This window comes from Littorina saxatilis, linkage group LG1 (genome assembly GCF_037325665.1).
Source record: "Littorina saxatilis isolate snail1 linkage group LG1, US_GU_Lsax_2.0, whole genome shotgun sequence".
Classification (NCBI taxonomy): Eukaryota; Metazoa; Mollusca; class Gastropoda; order Littorinimorpha; family Littorinidae; genus Littorina; species Littorina saxatilis.
In genome coordinates, this window is record NC_090245.1 from 13,419,845 (window position 1) to 13,435,260 (window position 15,416).

General features: G+C 39.6%; 1 protein-coding gene and 1 long non-coding RNA gene across 4 annotated transcripts in view; both read right to left on the reverse strand.

The window, feature by feature from the left end:
• Positions 1-703: 703 nt before the first annotated feature.
• LOC138962316 (uncharacterized) overlaps positions 704-15,416 on the reverse strand; it is a 118,099-nt gene continuing 103,386 nt past the window's right edge. Inside the window, exon 2 of the long non-coding RNA XR_011454476.1 lies at positions 704-2,299. This is a non-coding gene — a long non-coding RNA (uncharacterized lncRNA). The remainder of the gene's footprint in view (positions 2,300-15,416) is intronic.
• Positions 704-15,416, reverse strand: part of LOC138962236 (NEDD8-activating enzyme E1 regulatory subunit-like) — a 33,212-nt gene continuing 18,499 nt past the window's right edge. Inside the window, exons 14-19 of one of the 3 annotated variants that reach the window (XM_070333987.1) lie at positions 13,599-13,625; positions 10,368-10,407; positions 9,561-9,647; positions 7,932-8,071; positions 5,854-5,924; positions 704-2,706 (exon numbers count right to left, since the gene is read on the reverse strand). In XM_070333987.1, the coding sequence (XP_070190088.1) occupies positions 2,547-2,706; positions 5,854-5,924; positions 7,932-8,071; positions 9,561-9,647; positions 10,368-10,407; positions 13,599-13,625 (525 nt within the window). In that variant the 3' untranslated portion in view covers positions 704-2,546. Of the gene's footprint in view, positions 2,707-5,853; positions 5,925-7,931; positions 8,072-9,560; positions 9,648-10,367; positions 10,408-13,583; positions 13,626-15,416 lie in introns of all 3 variants that reach the window. The other 2 variants (XM_070333980.1, XM_070333993.1) reach the window with 2 other exon arrangements.

Consider the following 15,416-nt stretch of genomic DNA (forward strand, 5'->3'; position numbering starts at 1 on the left):
ATTGATGAATTTTGCAACATTGCGCAAGTGTAACTTTACAACGAAAGGGTTAATTTTTCCAGTCATTTGAGTTTAGCAAATATTTTCAAAGTTGAAGTGCTTGAACTTGTTTGTTCACAACCAATTCTACAAAGTTTCGAGTCTGTAGGTAAAATGGTCCGACATTTATCTTTTCTCTAAAATGTGCTCCAAAATACACCTCCGAAATTATCATTGGCACAAAAGCTTTCCTGTCCAGGGAATGCCCTGAACCTAGCTGAAACTGCTTTCTTCAGGTCACTGATGATCTAGGAGATGAAGGGGCTGTTTGTGTATACTCAGACATTCAGATAATCCAAAAGATAAAAGCCTGGAGGGTTTAAATCAGATAGGTATTGCTACTTCTCAATATCAACCCTCGTTCTGTTGAGACAATCGCCGAATTTGGAAACTTATTTTGAAATTGTACAAAGATCAGACCGTTTGATCTATAAAATTTCAACTTTTTGGAAAGGCCATGCATGAACTGAAGTTTATGTTCCCCAAAGATAAAGTGATTCGGTCAACAGATGTAAAAGTCATTAGCATTGTTGAGGGCTTTTTTTTGTGGTCACCCTGTATATGGTATGGGTAGGTAAATCTGTGTTCGTATACATGTATGTATGTATGTGCGTATATGTTTGTGTTATGTAAAAAAAATATTAAAAAAAGCCACACAAATAAATGAAATTACAACTGCATTTTATAATTTCCAAAGGTCAATGACTTGATTTTCTCAAGCTGTCACAAACACTCGTGCTTTCGTTCTAACAGACTTACATAAGTACATGCACATTCTTTTCACATAAAAATGAGGTGATAGTTGAAATCACAACAGTATCTGTTTAAAATCATATACATGAGAACCTTCTTACAAGTTAAAAAAAAGTTCTTTTATCATTACTGTGACCATCTTACATTTTGACAGTTCAGCAAGTTGATGTTGAAATTGATTCAGATTGAAAAAAAAAATGTTTTGAGTCACTGATGGTAAAAATACAACACATGGCAACAACAGCACAGCAAATTGAAATTACTGGTTAAATCTTAAATTCTGAAACCAGTAAGAGCAAGACCAAATTCACTGAAAATGTATGTTCAATGGCTGCAAGAAACAAAATGTAATATTTCTCAATGGATTCACACACACACACACACACACACGTGAGATGACAAGTTTTAGCAGGTCTTTCAATTACTGAACAGCACAGCATTATATCTCGGTAATTTAAATACTTTAGCTGCTTTGGTCATTTCACAATAGACAAGATGGACTACATGTATCTAAGCACTGCAGCTTTATGAGATCATGTCGGTAAACTGCTGCATATGAGGTCTGCTTGCAAAGCTTCCGACAGCCTAATTCTACTCTGCACTACACTACTTAAGTAAGCAATGTGTGTGTGTGTGTATAGTGTGTACGTAAATGTATGTGTCTGAATCCATGATTACAATTTTATAATTCATTATGAATGTAGATTGAAAGTATTGGTTCAGTTGGAGAAAACTGAAACAACCAATCCTACAGCGAATTCTTATGCTATTTGCATTTTCTACTCATTTTTGGTATATCCCCTTCAATTTTTTTTTAGCTTTTAAGACGTAAAAAGCAAGTATGCCAGCATGTTTCTTCAACACTAACTAAAAATAATCCTCCCGTCACTGTTTAAAAAAATGTTGTTGTTTTTTAAGTCTGCAAACGAAGCACAGATTACTGCAGCAACATCCCACAATACTCATCCAACAGAAGTGCACACAATGTAACAAAAATGTGTTCTCATGTGTACCTATTAAAACAACACAATAAAGAAAAGGCACACAGAAACCCATTCTCGAGTAGCTGCTGGTGGGTATAAAGGACACACTGACACTGAGTGATCAGCGAAAAAAAGGGCTGGTTGATGGTACATGAGTGCGCTAGAGTGCTGCATGAATGAGTAAGTGCATGTCGAGTTGTATGGCTGGGTGAATTGTGGGTTGCGTACGTCCGAGGGGCACATGTAGCCTGTGTGTCTGAAGTAGTGGGTATGTGTGCGTAAGGGTGTGTTGATATTGAACTTCAGTTGTTGCTTTGTAAAGGTCTATGTATCAGTGTATTATGTCTTGCCACACACATGCCAAATTTCCTTGTATTGATGAGGACAATAAAATTTCTTGTATCTTGTATCTTGTATCTTGTATTGTACAGGTGTAATCCAAAGAGCTGCAAGTTCTTCTTCTTTCAAAGCGATCCTAAACTGCGACAGTAGTTTAACCATGCAGACAACACAGCCGCTGCAGCCTGTGCGACTGAAAGACACCCTGGTCTCAGAGAGAACACAGTGACTGCATCATCACACAGTCGTTATCAGACAGGCGTGCATGGCATATTCCAGCGACGCCTCCCAATCACAGTGGTTGTTATCTGTTCAGGACTTGTTCCAGACTCTGTGCTTGCTACGGAAACACTCTCTGGTTCTAGTCTTGCTCTGGCGAAACTTGCAGACGCTGGGGGTTTGCTACAGGGGGCAGGTAGACTGCGCCGCCCCTCACAACTGCACAGTGGTGGACGTCTGCAGAAAGCCGTTGTAGACGTATGTGTTGTTGATGGGCACAAACTGCGTTGTCAGGATTTTGATGACTTCCTGCGCCACCACGCCTCCCATGTAAGATGCAATGGAATGAACTTCTGACGCTCCGTAACGGCACCTGGTCAACAACAATAACTTCATGACAAACTGACCATTACCAATGGGACACTATCAACAGAAACACATAGAATAATTGTGATAAAGCATCAGCACACACACTGTGACACACACACACACACGCACGCATGCTTGCATGCACGCACAACACACACGTACACTATAACACACAGACTAAAAACACACATAAAAGCATGCTTGTATGCATACATTGTTTGTTTGTTTATTTGTTGCTTAACGTCCAGCCGACTACGCAGAGCCATATCAGGACGAGGAAGGGGGGGATGAAGGGGGCCACTTGTCAAGCGATTCCTGTTTACAAATGCACTAACCCATTACTTGTGTCCCAGCAGGCTTTAGTAAAACTAAATTAATACCTACTGGAAGATTACCAGTTTCCAGTATGTTAAAATAGGCTTAACCTATCTACTGCTGGACTTACATCAGAACACTAACAGATTAAACTATACATGAATCGCGAGACAAGCGGCAAGAGAAGAGATTTTTGGAAAAAATACAGGTGAATGAGCAAGAAGGCAGAAAAAAGAAAAGAATTCATGAAGAAAAAGAGAGCATGACAGGAAAGAGGAACCAAAAATCTACCGAACAGCAAACTAGAAAGCTCCTGCGGTTCCAAAAACAGGAGGGGCCTAATAATTTCATAACCGCAGTGCCCCACTGCGGGAGTATGCATACATACTTACATACTTCAAAACCATCATGTGACACTTTCGACTGTAATAGTCATTTGACATAAAGGTTAATAAATTGGAGTATGCGATGTTAGGGAGGCCCATCGCACATAGCACAATCAGCCATTTTTACACCCTCATAAAACACAAACAGATTAGGTTATAACAGTCAAGCAATGTTTATCCGAATAATGTATATACTTTAAATAAGCACAACAAATTTCAAAGCTCTATGATTTCAGAAAAAAAAGTTACAGGCTAGCAAAATACGGCTAATCGGGCAAAATGACCAAATTTGGAATTGGGCAGAAAAATAGTGTGCAAAAGGTGTTTTTTAAGAATCCAACATAGAAATGATGTTATTGGTTTTTTTTAATGTTTAGGACATGTAACCAATAAAATATGAGAAATAAAAAAAATAAAACTTGTTTTGAATACTTTATAGATGATTTTGTTTTTCAGGCTGTAACACTAAAATGACATGAGAAATGAAAACTGAACTTTGAGCTTGAAGCTAAACCCATCCAATGATTATGTACATATGATATATCAAATTAAAGGTCATCACCTAAGCTATCCAATGACGTATGTTTTGAAATTGATAACATGATTCTGAAAAAGTGTTACATAATATTAAGATTTTTAACATCGCAAAATGTCCTTTCACGCCAACATGCGACAAAGGACCAAAGATTGCAAAAATCAATTAAATTCCTTTAAGAGATGATTCTTTGCTAAAACAGTCATTATAAAAATGTATCTGGCATATTTCATTCATCCTTTAAGCAGTATGTGAGACAATACATATACACAGCAGTTAACGGATTGCATCACAGACAACCATGACCAAAGGCAGAGTCAGAGAGGATACCTGTCACTCAAACAAAACAATTTTCCACAAATCTTCTTTTAACTAAAAGGGAAGTTGCCAATAAAACATAATTTTACCCAAAATTAAGATGTGTACCAAAAAAAAAAGAGTTAAAAACATTTTTTTTTTTTTTTGCTTTGTTTTTGGATTTATTTCATCATTAAATCCATTTCGAACTCACATTGAAATTAAAATACCGTGAAGAGAATCGATAAAGGATATTACGTTTCTATGCTGTTTAAAAGCAAGTTAAAAGTCGCTTCAAAAAGTTAAAAAGAACTGCATTCATTACATGTGTCATGTCATTTGGAGTCGCGAGCGAGCGACAGTCACGGGACTGACGGAGCTGTTCAACATCAAACCGTCAAGTCTTGACGAAAGTTAAGGATGATTAAATCAAGAGAGGGGGCTGAAAGTTACTATAGTTTGATTACAACCAAGTATAAAGACGACGTGAAGGAAAATTTCAAGACAAAGTTAAAGAAGATGGGCAAACAAATCGATGGTAAAGAAAGCGGCCGTCTGCTTTGGCCTTTCTTCCGACACTTGACTGACCCGAAAAAGGGGGAGTCGGGTCTGAGCAACCGGTCAACTTAGGATGCTTTAGACTTTCTTTTACGAATGTTTGAATGAATTTGTTCAGAACAACAAGTAATTAAATAACGCAACACATCTAGGTCTTTATCCGAATGCGGATAACACGTAAACAAAAACTACAGAAGGACTTAACCAGTCTGTGTCCCCCCACGGAAAATAGACTCGACCGACCATTGAGAAAATTTCCGCGTGCTGGCGACGATGCAGCTAGCGTGGAGCTTCGTTGGTTGTTTTCAGTCACACGATTCACATTATCCTCACTTCGAATCGCTCGCCTTGGTTAAATAACTTACGAAAACTTTCAAAACTTGGCACACGGACTGATGATGATAGTTTCTTCGACGTGTAAACCGGTGAGAACAGATAAAGAACTGACTGAGGCGCAACACGTGTTCGCAGTTTGCAAAGCTGTGACGTCGATGTTGTGAACGTAAACGATCTTTTCATTGGCCTACCGGTTGCCAGAAGCAGCCTTGACCTATGAACTTACGGTACACCAAATTTCATTGGATGTATTTGAATAGTCTTGTTGGGCGACCCATCTAAAAATAGGCAAATTATACACAGTTTGTAGACCGTTCCAACACACCGCGGCGCGAGCTGACAATTTCCCTGCACAGCTCGCGCCGCTACCGCTGTCGCTGTGCGATGAGCCGTTTTCAAGCACAAATATCTCCGCTTTGGAATGATGTACATACTACAAAATCCACACACAGTAAGAAACAACACCATTGAAGAAAATCTTGTAATTTGGTTGTTTTATTACAAATAACAACAGAGTAAGAGGCGAACAAAAGTAGCAAAAATATGATGCGGCTACAGTCGCTTTGAGCTCGCAGCGGTGGGCCTCCCTAGCGATGTTAACAAATTAATCATACAGTTTCGCAACTTCACCTCATCTGAAACAAATCAGCAATAAACTAATCAACAAAATAGCTGTGGTTTTCACATAATGAAATGAACATAAGATCAGGGAAACCCTACTAACATTTCATGTATGTAGTCCTCTTTGACTGTACCGGACAGACCCCAGTCATGCAGCAGCTTGGTAAGACACGTCTGTAGATACAAATTTGATTTATTCAAAACAAGAAAAATCAGAAAACAGACATCCATCAACAAACCTTACTTTGAACTCACGTGTAAAATGCCTGCAATGAAGCCTACAGAAGTGGAAAAGCATGCAGGATGCCATGATAAACAGCAATAATAAATCACAACAAAATAAACTCTTTTTATGCCTTGTAACACACTCCATATGCTTCTGTCTGTCCAAACATTTCTGAACAAGGTTTGTTTTAATTTCAAGGTGTCTCCAATATTCGTTCATCCTAGATGTGTCCCTAAATCAGGTTGCAAAAAAATGCCAGGAAACTTGACTTGAAGAATCGAGTTCCTGTGTCAGATCTGATTTAGAATGTCACATCATTTTGTAAGAAGCCTGCACAAGTTTGCAAGAGCCATTCAAATACATTAGGACCATGCAACTACTGTTTCAATCATATTGGACACAATGACAAAAAGGGCTTTTATCACATCAGTATTAATTAAAATGATATTACATGTACCTGTATATTTTATCATTCTCGTTAATCTAAATTCTTGCTGATATTCTCGACACTTGTTAAAGTAGCTTGTCACATGGAATGGAAGAGCACAAGATCTCAAAGAAGTGTAACTTCACATGTAGTTTCTAAAAAGGGAAAATCTTCCTCCAGTTTCATGTCTTTGAAGAGTGTGTCACATGCAACACAGCTTTTGCTGAACAATCCTTTGTGCTTTTAGTTATCTGTTTGATGGTATGTTCCCTGTTTGCAGAAGACAATAAAAAGAACTTTTGCCAATTTTCAGATCCATTTCCTTCTGGATACTTTTTGCATGATCAAATTTCAGTAAACACGAACTTTTTCGTCACTGTCTCATGATGATTTCTAAGCTAACAATACAGTGGAACCTCCCTTTTAAGACCCCCTAATTCAAGACTCCCTCCCTTTGAAGACTTTATTTTTTCTGATTTTCTGTACATAACCTCTGTAAATTCCCCTCCATTTTAAGACTCCCTCCTTTTAAAGACCTGATTTTCACAGATTTTTGGAAGTCGTTTTTAAACCCTTTCACTCCTGATGATGCCTCAACGCATCACCATGAGGCTATACCGGCTGATGCATTTAAGCATCACCCGAGCCTGGCCGCATGATGCTCTCTGGCATCATTGTTGTTGCCCTCTTTAAAAACACAGCTGTGCAATCTACAGCTACATTAATCGTGTCCAAGTGTTTTCTTTCTGTGTATTGATAACCTAAAGATAAATCTAAACAATGAAGTGACTGTGGTAAGATGAACAAAGTTAAAAAACAAAGGAATACTGTACTCACCAATACAAGAACGAGACAAGACGGTACGAATTTTCGCTTATGGAAGCTTCATCAGGAAAAACAAGAACACAAAAGACAACAAAAAGCAGACGCAACACGGAACGAACAAGGTTTGAAAGAAAATGGAGGGGAAACACGCAAAAAAGGGAAGGAACTCTAGGAACGGAAATGAATGAAAGGGGAGAGAAGTGGTTGGATGATGTCATGGGCACAGGCATACTAGACTAAAAGTGATACACATTCATAAAAGGGGGGGGGGGGGGGGGGGTGGTGGAGACAGAGGGGAAAAAAAAAAAAAAGGGTTCCCCCCCCTCCCCCTTTTTTTTTTATCCCTCTGTCCCCCCCACCCCCTTTTTATGAATGTGTATCACTTTTAGTCTAGTATGCCTGTGCCCATGACATCATCCAACCACTTCTCTCCCCTTTCATTCATTTCCGTTCCTAGAGTTCCTTCCCTTTTTTGCGTGTTTCCCCTCCATTTTCTTTCAAACCTTGTTCGTTCCGTGTTGCGTCTGCTTTTTGTTGTCTTTTGTGTTCTTGTTTTTCCTGATGAAGCTTCCATAAGCGAAAATTCGTACCGTCTTGTCTCGTTCTTGTATTGGTGAGTACAGTATTCCTTTGTTTTTTAACCTAAAGATAGTTTCTCACAGAGAATAACAAGGGGGTTCCACTGTAGAAAGCAAAAACCAACCTTGAGTTTAGGGATGTCCGGTTCTACGTCACTGTTGTCCCGGCCTGGGTAACGGTTGTACTCGTCATAGAAACGGTCGACACCGCGAAGTAGAATGTAGAACAGTAGGTCGTCACCTTCTTCACTTTCTAGGTGCATATCTGCAATCCGTTCTACACATGTTTAAAAGTCAACAATTGCATTCTTCAGTGGTACATGCGATGAAAGGACACCCTTGGGACCAGCCTAACTTGTCCCTATATTGCAGGTGGCCTGTTATGACAGGTATAGTTTGGTAAAGATAACAGAAAAAGGGACAACAGAAGGTGTCATTTTTAGGGAGGTGTCCTCTCATCAGTGTGGCCGCACGTCGCAGGTACAGCTGTACATGTTTAAAAGTTTAACAAATCCATTCTACATCTATGTATATATACGACGCGTGTGTGTGTGTGTGTGTGTGTGTGTGTGTGTGTGTGTGTGTGTGTGTGTGTGTGTGTGTGTGTGTGTGTGTGTGTGTGTGTGTGTGTTCGCGATGCACGGCCAAAGTTCTCGATGGATCTGCTTCAAATTTGGTGGGCATATTCAGGTAGACCCCGGACACAACCTGGTCGATGAGAATTTTCAACACGTGCTCTCAGCGCGCAGCGCTGAACCGATTTTGGTTTTTCTGTAGATCCACTACATCCATTCCCAGTAACTCTTCCTTATCTTCTCCAGTGTTTTGCGTTTATCTCCCTTCCTTCGTGTGGCGTCAATCCATATTCCCGTTACTATTTTTAGAAGGTCACTGTCCACAACGTTCAATCCATATTCCCGTTACTATTTTTAGAAGGTCACTGTCCACAACGCTTTCATCCCGGCGAAGCCGGGTATTACTCTTCCTTATCTTCTCCAGTGTTTTGCGCGTTTATCTCCCTTCCTTCGTGCGCCGGCAAAGCCGGCGTACACCCGGCAAAGCCGAGTCCCCGGCTTTAGCTCTACTTCTTCCCGGCAAAGCCGGCTACCCGGCGAAGCGGGTATTCATCTAGTATATTTATAAAGCTATAAATACATTTTACATGTTTAAAAGTCAACAAATCCATTCTACATGTTTAAAATTCTATAAATCCATTTTACATGTTTAAAAGTCAACAGTTGCATTCTACACATGTTAAAAAGTTAAAACAAAATTCTAGAGCTTTCAAATTAGTCACCAGAATTCTGGCTTTAAACCAGAAATGCCCTTTTATGCACACCTCAAAACAGACTTCACACCTTGAACAAAACTGCACCAATGAATCACGGATACTGACAGTTTTAGTGCTTTTTGATGCAGCTGTAACAATTACAAGAAAGTCTAACTACAATTGTAATTTGTACAGTAAGGCATACATAAAGCTAAAGATGTCGTACAGCAACATCCTTCGGAATGTTTTTCTCTTACAAGATATCAGCTTTGTATTTCGTTTTGGATTGACCTTAAGCTTGTTGTGTCAATGACACAAAAAACCCGAAAACAAACTTGAAAGTATGACTGCCTAAAACGGTAAAAACCAACACTCATACTTGTGAAGCCAAGTGCACATGGGAACTGCAGCCCACAAACACAGAAGAAGAAGAATCACACAAAGATAGTAAGAGAAAAGATACTGAATTTGAAGAAGAACATACTAAGCTCATCTTTGTTGACTGTATTGGTTCCATATTCCTCTGCTAAGCTGCGACAGCGGACCAGGCGCAAAAAAGCAGCATTGCGACCTGTGAAAAAAAAAGAAGAAATAATTCAATAGAGCAGCATTTTTAACTGAAGTTATGTCAAATGAGTAACGTCTTCGTTGCAGGAAGGGTATACAATTTCACTTGACAAAAAATCCAGAAAGAATTACACAATATTACTTAATGATCTAAATTCTTTAATATATTTTTATAAAAAAAAAAAAGTGAGCTTCCTGTTTGGACTTGCACCCAAATTCATAGCAGAAAGAAAGAATAACACAAAACAAGGATAAGGATACGATTTCATATATAGTCCTGTTAGGTAACACTCATAAACATTCTGGCTGCTTTCTCACTGGGGAAAGTGTGATAGGGCCATACAGTACAGCGCTACCCATTTCTATTCTTTTTCCTCAATACGTGTATTAATTTAATGTTTTCAAGCCCTGAGACTTTCGCTGTGAACTAGGGATACTTAATGCGCATGTGTGCCCATGGGGGGGGGGGGGGGGGGGGGGGGGGGGGGTTCGGACACCGAGGAGAGCCTGCACAAAGTTGACTCTGGGAAATAAATCCCTCGCTGAACATGGGGATCGAACCCACGCCGATAGCGACCACTGGTTTTTGAAGCCGGCCACACTACTGACTGAGCTATTTCCCCTCCGTTGTTTACAAGAATTTGTAACTATGACATAATATGTATCTAGTCCAGGTGCACAGACTAACTTCAAGAAAACAGAAATAAATAAAGAAATGACTCACAGAAAGTTTTTATTTCGTTGTCAGAAACTGCACCGCATGGCTGAAATAAAAATAAAACTCTTTTCAAAGATAGCAGACAATCAGGAAATACTAAATGAATCACAGTTCAAATCATCTCATTTCTGTATGCTGTGTGTCAGAAACTAAGGTTAGTAACCACTGCTCTCTCATTAACTAAATGTTAATAATAGAAATAAATCAATATAAATAAATAACTGTTCAGTCACAAATGCATTTGGCATTTCAACTAAAATGATATTATATATCCTGGGTTAGAAAGGAAAAGAAAACCCACACACAAAAAAAGATAGTTTCAAACAGTAAAACATTGTTTTGTAGAGCAAATGAACACAATCCTCCACACACACAAAAAAAACCAGTTTGGAAAACATTGGAACTGGAAGAAATGATATTTTAAAAATCTGTTTCTAGTATTATATAACACATAAACTTGTTTCATAACAACTTATCCCAAGTGAATACATGCGGTTGTTGGGTACAGTTTCGTCCCTGCAGAAACAGAAGCCCTAAAACTAAAAACAAATCAGTTTGCTACTGGTTAAACTTTAGTTTCGTCCCTGCAGAAACAGAAGCCCTAAAACTAAAAACAAATCAGTTTGCTACTGGTTAAACTTTCTATCTCCCGAATGTGCGACTGGACTGCAATGTGCTGTGGGTATACTTGTGCATATGCATACAAGTGATGCCTACGTTCTATGATCTTATCGACAACTTACACAAATATGTAAAAGTGAGAAAATCGTTTTTAAAACGAATCACTGCTTTCGTGTGTGGCTTTTCTGTCTGCGTCATCTACTGAGTCTACTGAGTTGAGTACATTTCTCTACTTGGAGGTACAGACGAAAAAATACAAAATACACAGAACATGAGCATAACTACACAGATTACATTTGCTCGCTTCCACGAAATACAGCTGAATGTTGCAAAGACTGTAGTCATTGAGGATGAGAGTTTATAACCCAGCCTGACTGTCAGTTCAAATAAATGAGCGCTCCTGGGGTGATAATGCGAGACAACTCCTGAGATCTTGCCGCGAGGTGGCGCCAGTTACCAGCCGAAAGAAAGAAGGGGCATAACCTCACCAGAACCGACCATGGTCTGTTTACCGTATAAAAGGCACAACTTACACACGAACTGTTACCAAACTGATATGCTATTTGGGACAAATACAAGTTTTTTTCCCTTTCTCGTGTGATCTTGCCGCGAGGTGGCGCCAGTTACCAGCCGAAAGAAAGAGGGGGCATAACCTCACCAGAACCGCCCATTCTCAGCTGACTTACAATACAAATATCACGAACACTCTCTGTGTGTATATATATATATATATATATGAGGGTCTGATGCTCCCAATAGGCTGTCTGTGAAGGGATACTTTTTCTCTCTCTCTTTCTCTGCTAAGAGATTTTAACAAATCTCGGAAGAAAGTCTCTGCTGACTTTCAATTGTTTCTTTCACAATTTCTGATGTTTTATATTATATATATATACATATATATATATATCTCAAATTATTGTTCTGCTTATTCTGCATAACATTCTTAAACACTGCATACAAGAAGATACAAGAAAGCCATGCATATTATTCCAAAGAACTAACCATCAATGACAGGCAAGTACAACCCAGACTGAATTCTGTATTTTTCAAGATTTCTACGCTTACAGGGATAAACCATTGAGTAACAACTGAGAAACCATAGCATATCCTAGAAATCTACCAAATGCCCATACCACAGCTCTGCAGTAAATACAAAAAATGTTTTATCAATTACTACTAACTTGCTACACAATTTAAAGTGTATGTAATTTACAGAGAAATCTGGAAAACTATAGAATCACACATTAACGATTGCGACACCTTGCCCCGTCAACAAACACAATGGAAAGCGACTTTAACTTCAGCTTTTGTGCTTCCCCCTGAATATCTACAACTTGGCGCAGCACCAAACTTTAGCAGTTTATACTTCAGTATGACATTTTTGAAAATAAGTGGGGAAAAAATGTGTAAGCGTTTACCTCTTTCCTGGACTAAACTCAAACCTCGATCACACAAAACAAGATTTGTTCAAGCCACACAAAAAACCACCCAAAAACCCCATAATCTGGTCGCTGAAAATACAGGTTTTCTTTTACTTTAAGATACTACTCCACATCAAATCGTAACCATTGTCTACAATCTTGAATTATATATATTATAAAATTGTTCTCTTGCAGGGATTTTGCTAAGAGTCATTTTCTTCAGTAAATGCCATTAAAAGTGTCATTCATTTCCAGAAGATGCAGGCAGTCCTTGGCAGCAGCACACACCCCCCCCCCCCCCACCCCCAGCCAACTGTGGCAAAAGTTTGGCAATTCCTTTGACATGATAAAGTTTTCTGCGATTTGAAATAAGTTTTGCTGACTGTGGGATCCAAACGTCATCAGTCTCGAAAGTCTATTGCAAGTTTTTGATAGAAGTTGAAGATCAGACAATAGAGAAACAGAAAATAACAGAAAATAATGAAACAAAAATCGAAACAAGCAAAATCGAACACAAATGTAACAAACATCCGTTAAGAGGCAAGGATTATGTGCGTCAAACACTGGGAAGGGTAACTATATTTGCTGGCAAGATGCAGTGCAGTTTGTGAACATATAACCAAAACAAATGTCAGGCCACACAACCAAGAAAACAGAAAGTACCTCAAAACTCACATTCACATTCTAAATGTGTACATGACTAGAGATTCTTCACAATAATTCTGAAATGTTCCTAATCCTATGCTTCAAACATTTTGGGAAAAAAACACATAAAACTTATCATTGTTTAAATGCAGCAGCCACACTTGTTATTAGTACAGTGACCCCCCCCCCCCCCCTCTTACCCTCCTTCACCCATCCTCACCCCCCCCCCCCCCCCCCCCCTATTAAGATCTTGCTTTTTCAGAATGTTTGTTCATTTTAAATAAGACTCCCTCCCTTTCAAGAACTGCTTTTCTCAGATTTGTAGAGGTCTTACAATACGGGTTTTACTGTATCAGCGACTTCATACTCAAAAGAAATTTCTCTGGAAAGTTATCCATGTCAAAATGACAAATCCTGGCCTACTTGCAACTGATCATTACAGCTTACACAGACTCAGCCTTGGCATGCAGTTACAGAAAGAAGTGGAGAGAAAGAGAGAGAAGCAGGGAAGAAGGGAAAAAAGAAGATACGAAACACTTGAGTGGCTGACTTTAGGATCCACGAAGACAGGTTCATCCTAAAACAAGAAGAGCAAAATGCTCGTTCTACTCAAATCTGCAAGAGAGTTTACCATCACAGGAATTTATTAGCAAAAAAAAAATTTAAAAAAAGGAAACCCCCACAGAGTGTGAACTCCAGTGAAAAATGTATACCCAAATTTTCTGACTACAAGGCTCTACCAGATATGGAGAACACATTGTCACTAACAGAACAAAAAGACTGTGTCTGTTCAAAAAGTGCTTCCAAGTACAAGAGGCCTGGGAATGTACACGTATGACTATGATAGCAATCCCGTGGAAATGATAAGAAGGTGAATGTGAGAACAGACGAACATGTCAAAGTGTGGTGTGTTCCTGCTTTAAAACTGCCGAACACTTAAAAGCACTGTCCTTACCATGATAACAGTTCAGCGCACTATGTTAGATCTGCTCAGGGTTTTACACGGAATATGACCAGCTCTCCACTAAGACACATACCAAACTTCAAGATCCCGACGGCTCTCTGTCTTAGGTGGAGAGCTGGTCATATTCCGTGTAAAACCCTGAGCAGATCTCCACTAAGACACATACCAAACTTCAAGATCCCGACGGCTCTCTGTCTTAGTAACTCTTAGGTGGAGAGCTGGTCATATTCCGTGTAAAACCCTGAGCAGATCTCCACTAAGACACATACCAAACTTCAAGATCCCGACGGCTGTCTGTCTTAGGAAAAATTAATATTGCAAACTGACGCAAGTGCCAGTTAAACATGGCAGATCTGAGATCTGCTAACAAGGTAAGAACTGTGCCTTTCAAATGCACCCAATGATCACGATGCAGTTCTCACTTCGATCCATGGCATGTTCGTTTTCTCAGTCCCGGACCAATTCTTGATTTCCGATCTTGGTTGCACGATGTTAGAACGGTGGGGTGGAAAGAACAGTGGGAGGTTAACATGATAAGGTCAAGACACCGGCCTTCCAAGGGGAAGGTCGTGGGTTCGAATCCCTGCCTGGTGGGTTAAGGGTGGAGATTTTTCTGATCTCCTAGGTCAACTTATGTGCTGACCTGCTAGTGCCTTATCTCCCTCCATGTATACACGCAAGCACAAGACCAAGTGCGCACAGAAAAAATGTTGTAAACCATGTCAGAGTTCAGTGGGTTATAGAAACACGAGAATACCAAGCATGCATCTCTCGATAGCGGCGTATGGCTGCCTGATGGTGGGGTAAAAATGGCATACACGTAAAAGCCGCGGGAGTTTGAACCCATGAACGAAAAAGGAGAAGAAGTAAGGTAAAACAATTGAGTCATATATTGGACACAACCAAGAATAACAGTCTGAGACAGGCCTGTCAGGGTCAAGTCAAGAAAGTATTGCCTTGTAGTCAGAAATGTATGGTTCTAGAGTGATCAGAATGGGGCGCCACAAAGTGTGTCCTTAAGTGCATGTGTGTGCGCGCATGTGTGTGTGTGGGTGTGTGATTGCATTTATGTGTGTATCATGTGAAAAATGAACTTTACTCTTCAGTTTTTTGAAAAAGCAAGAGATTTATTCAACACTGACTGAACACACCACCATGAGATCAAGAACTTTAACCCCTTCACTGCCCACCCCGTATGTAATACGTGGTCATTTTCGGTTTGTCCTACGCCCATAACCGTATCTCATACGTGGGATTTGTGTCAACAACATTTCAGGACATTTCTGAAAACTAAATGGGAGGTAACCACTGTCCAAGTACTTGTAGGGGTTCTAAACACATTTCTTTCCCATAGACCGTTCGGATAATGCTGTTATACTGTGGCAGTAAAGGGGTTAATGAACC